The sequence below is a fragment of the Berghia stephanieae genome, chromosome 13 (genome assembly GCF_034508935.2).
Source record: "Berghia stephanieae isolate SIO BIC M18660-M18661 chromosome 13, UCSD_Bste_1.3, whole genome shotgun sequence".
In the NCBI taxonomy this organism is placed as follows: domain Eukaryota; kingdom Metazoa; phylum Mollusca; class Gastropoda; order Nudibranchia; family Aeolidiidae; genus Berghia; species Berghia stephanieae.
Window position 1 is genome coordinate 6,578,205 of NC_088372.1, and position 4,670 is coordinate 6,582,874.

At 33.1% G+C, this 4,670-nt stretch overlaps 1 protein-coding gene across 1 annotated transcript in view; it reads right to left on the reverse strand.

Annotated features, from left to right (window-relative positions):
• The window catches only part of LOC144958972 (uncharacterized), an 8,965-nt gene extending 4,514 nt beyond the window's left edge, over positions 1 to 4,451 (reverse strand). The window contains exons 1-4 of the mRNA XM_078891273.1: positions 4,186 to 4,451; positions 2,579 to 2,688; positions 1,553 to 1,676; positions 3 to 212 (exon numbers count right to left, since the gene is read on the reverse strand). Of these exons, the coding sequence (XP_078747399.1) occupies positions 3 to 212; positions 1,553 to 1,676; positions 2,579 to 2,688; positions 4,186 to 4,305 (564 nt within the window). The 5' untranslated portion in view covers positions 4,306 to 4,451. The remainder of the gene's footprint in view (positions 1 to 2; positions 213 to 1,552; positions 1,677 to 2,578; positions 2,689 to 4,185) is intronic.
• Between the last annotated feature and the right edge of the window lie 219 nt (positions 4,452 to 4,670).

The window sequence follows — 4,670 nt, forward strand, 5'->3', positions numbered from 1 at the left end:
GCCAAAATTTTTTCGGCTGCCTGCTTTTCTTCACTATCAGACAGCCGATATTTTTGCCGCAAGTTTTGAATATCTTTTGGCGTCGGTCTAATACCTTGCTCTTCTTCAATGGCTGATATCAATTCCCTCGATGATAACGATTTAAATTGGAGAAGAGTCGTCACTAAGTCAGTTTCCTGGACTCGCCTCATTTCAGGAAATGTTGTTAGAACCTGGAAAAAAACAAACATTATTATTATTATTATATTATTATTATTATTATTATATTATTATTATTATTATTATTATTATTATTATTATTATTATTATTATTATTATCATTATCATTATCATTATCATTATCATCATCATCATCATCGTCATCATCATCATCATTATTATTTCTTCTTCTTATCATTATAATAATTATTATTATTATCATCATCATCATCATCATCATCATCATCATCATCATCATCATCATCATCATCATCATCATCATCATCATCATCATCATCATCATCATCATCATCATCATCATCATTATTATTATTATGTCATTCCAATAACATCACCTATATCATTTCTTACCACTGATTGATTCTCGAATTTATCGATTTGACATAAAGAATTATCGTTTTGTGCTGTGGCAAAAAATTCTAGAATTCCTACGTTTATTTATTATTATTATATTTTGTTTTGTTTTGTTTGCTTGTTTATTTTGTTTTTAATAGAAAGGATAATACGGACGCCTCAAAATAGCTTTGCTATTACGCTACAGTTAAATCGTTTTTCCCCAGAAAATTAAAGGGTATAAAAAATTGCATATCAAGATACAAAATAAACTTGCGATCTATCACGTGCAAGTCCGTTTTCGGAGTTAAATGTGACAATCATCTCAGATAGAATAAGGATAATGTGTGCAAAATGGCCTCTCCGTTGTATCTGGGTTGTGGATTAAAACCTTGAAAGTTGTTACACCGTAGAATTCCCGCTGCCTGAATGTCCAATACGACCAAGTTGTTCGATAAAACTTACATTAATATCAAATTCGTTATTCAGAGCGCCCGCTATTTTGATTACAATATGACTGTTCGTCTGTTTTGTTACTTCATTCTGTCAACACTATTCGCTTTTTTTTGCGTAAAGAGACGAAAATATAACGAGGGGTTGATCGCGTGATTTTGTTTTACTCCAGAAAATAATGATCTCAAATAGGGTTTTTCATCACAAGGCTGGGGTAGAAATTACAAAGAGTAGAAGGGCATATACGTTGATAGATTTTGAAAATGTCAATAAATGACAAGGAAACCAAAATTCTATTGTGGTGGTGTAAAAGAAAATGTGACAAGATGTTTGGTCCATTTTTTATTGGCGAAATTTTAAGTAAAGTGAGTTAATATTTAGCTACTTATAGATACAAGAAGGAACGTCATGGCTTTTACTGAACATTGCACATTGCTGTTTGAAAAACAAGTACGCATTCATCAAAAGGGCATACGTAAAATTTTGAATACTTGCTATGAATTCAAATATTTAAAGAAACTAAATTGTGCCTTTAAACTGTACTTACGGAAGCAGATGGCGTGTGTGCATCATGAGTCAGATTTGCTTCAATGACTTCAAGGAACCAAACACGGGCACTACTCCTACGGCAACATAATCGTATTTTAGCCATGCAGCCAAGCTTGAAAGATCTGAAAAAAATGACACAAATCATTGCCGTGGACAGTGCTGACTGACTGAATGGGTAATAATGGAAAAGTAATTATGCCTATGGTAATGATATGATATTCTCGGATGGCTCCGTTTTGGACGACACTTGTTTGGTGTATGAAGGAGACAAAAGAGGAAGAAAAATCACACTCCCATCCCTTCCTAAAATTTTACAAAAGAAAGAAAAAAAAAAAAGAAACAAACGAACAAATACATAGGGCAGCTTTGCTCAGCGGTTCGCGCCGTTTGGCCATGACCCTAGCTCACTTTTGGGCGCTGAACTGCGGCTGATGCCTGGGTTGTACAAGTCTTCCCTTGCAATAGATTAAAAGACACATTTCTCCTTGTGAATGAATAAATGGGGAATACTACCTATTTTCTATCTATGTAAGAAAGAATTTTTAAAATTGAAAAACAACTAACAAAGCAATGAGAAAAAGCCAGAATATAATGTAAATTTGAAGCGGGGGGGGGGGGGGGGGGGGTGGGGGGGGAGACTACTGATGCCCTTTTCGCAACGGCACCATAAGATCCCGTCGCCTGGGCATTCCAGGAAGGAATATAGATAATCCATCAAAGAGGATGTCTGATGTCAACAGGAATCACCAATGTTGTCCAAGTGAGCAAATTGGGATTAATAATCTTGCCCAAGGAAAATAACGAAAGTGCCTGAAGCGGGAATCAAAGCCGGGACAATCGGGATCACAGTGCAATGCCTTAAGCATTCGGTCAATTCGTTCCTCTTGTTGTCAGATGCGAGAGTAAACTATTTAAAAATTCGATTTTATGGTAATGAGCAAAATTCCCGTTTGTTTGTAATAAGAAGAAAAGTAGTTATATCATTTATTTGTTTACAAAATCACATAGAAAATTTGTACCTTACCTTTGAATAGGTCTGAGACCTTTAGATTCGGATTTTCTCATTTTTCCTTGCTTACATTCGAACATAACCCGTTCATAAACTATTGTGTTGATGAAATCTGAGCACATCACCTAAGATAAATATTATGGAATAATATCATTGACTACATTATTTCAACACCGAATATATGCCTACTTACAACAGGACAACAAAATTTATCGGTGCAGTAAGCACAGATCAGAAAATTAAAATGAAGTACACATAGACATGATCAACTAATCCGAATGAGAATGAGTAGGCTACAAATACAAATAAATGAACACACTTCGTTAGCGTGAAAATGTACATTTAAATTGAGGAAAGTGATAGGCCTAGATCATATTATTATGTTGTAAGGAATTGTAAACGAATTTCCTTTTTTTTTTAGATGAATAAATTATATATTATTATTATTATTATTATTATTATTATTATTATTATTATTATTATTATTATTATTATTATTATTATTATTATTATTATTATTAATATTATTATTAATATTATTATTATTATTATTATTATTATTATTATTATTATTATTATTATTATTGGATTCACAAAAGCCGCGTTGTTTGATATTGAGAAAGCCTACTCGCCCTTGCTTACTTTACGGTGGGTGCTGCACTGCGGCTGACGACTCGATTATAACAGTTATCAGGTAGAATAGATTATAACTGAATTATTTTTTTTTACCTTAAGCGATGATTTAAGAGAATGTTATATACTTATTTCAATATATCGATGTTGAAATGATATGCATATATCATCATGCAATCAAATATACAGAAAGACAACAGTGTGAGGGTTTCTTCAAAAACCTTGCTTGCAAACTGCCGCTCGACTTGCAAACTGCCGCTCGAATTGAATAGTTATTTATTTATTTATTCATTCATCTATTAATTTATTCGTTCATTTATTTATTTAATTATTTATTCATTTTGTCACCAATGCTATCATAAATATGCCTTTTTCATCAATAGATTATAAATATTAGATTATATCATATTAAACAAATTTTAGACCATTAGGGGAGATCTGAACTGCGACCCATCGTCTCAAAACGGTATTATGTCGGAACGAACCAGATGCTTAAAAGTAGAATTTAATGTGAAACTGGTCAAAAGTATAAATTGTTGGCATTAGTACCCCAAAATATGGTTGCCATTCTCCTCAATAACTCATATAAACTCAACACAAGTCTGATATTTCTGGCTATAAATTCAATTTTCAACATATTAACCAACCCGACTTAATACAGTTTTGAGACGAGAGGTCACAAATGAGATATTGCCCTTTAAAATCAAAGAAGGAAAGGACGCTTGGCATGTGAAGAAGAACAAAACAACTAAGCATTGATATAGATGTGATGCGTTTTATAAATGTGCATTATTTTTTATTTCTTTTAAAACTTAGTGTATGCTAAATGTAGATTTAAATAAATAAAGGATTAATAAAAGGCATTAAGAACAAATGGGCAGCGAAATTATTTTTTTTAATAATGAAAAAAAAAATTGTTTTAAATAGAAAAAACAGCGGGGAGGAGGGGGGGGGGGGGGGGGGGCTATTCTGTGATAATAAAATCTTACCTTTTTGCAATCCTTTATAATGAATTTCACATTTTTCGCATTTTCATGAAGCCGTAATGATTTTTTGAAAGCTTCATATGAATCAAACCTTGCTCCAACGAAAATGCTTTCACGTTCCATTTTGATTTTTTAACGATTGAGCAATGGCTTGACTGGAAGGATGATACTGTTTATCCGGGAAGATTTTGTAATATGGGCGCACAAAAAAGGCCACGGGAGCAGTGACATATATAGGTCACTGTAACAACAATGCGATTTATGGGAGGGCAATAACCTTGAATTTAATACATATAAAAATGTGGTGACAAATATAAACAACAGCCTTTCCGTCAATTGCCCTTTACGTATTTCACGCCTACCTCATTAGCATAAGCACTGAAGGTCGGCTAGACACTTTTTAAGAATACGTCCTGAAGGACGAATAAGCACTCCGTTCTGTATTAGAGCCCATATTGTCGAACAATATTATGTATAGAATGTTCTTG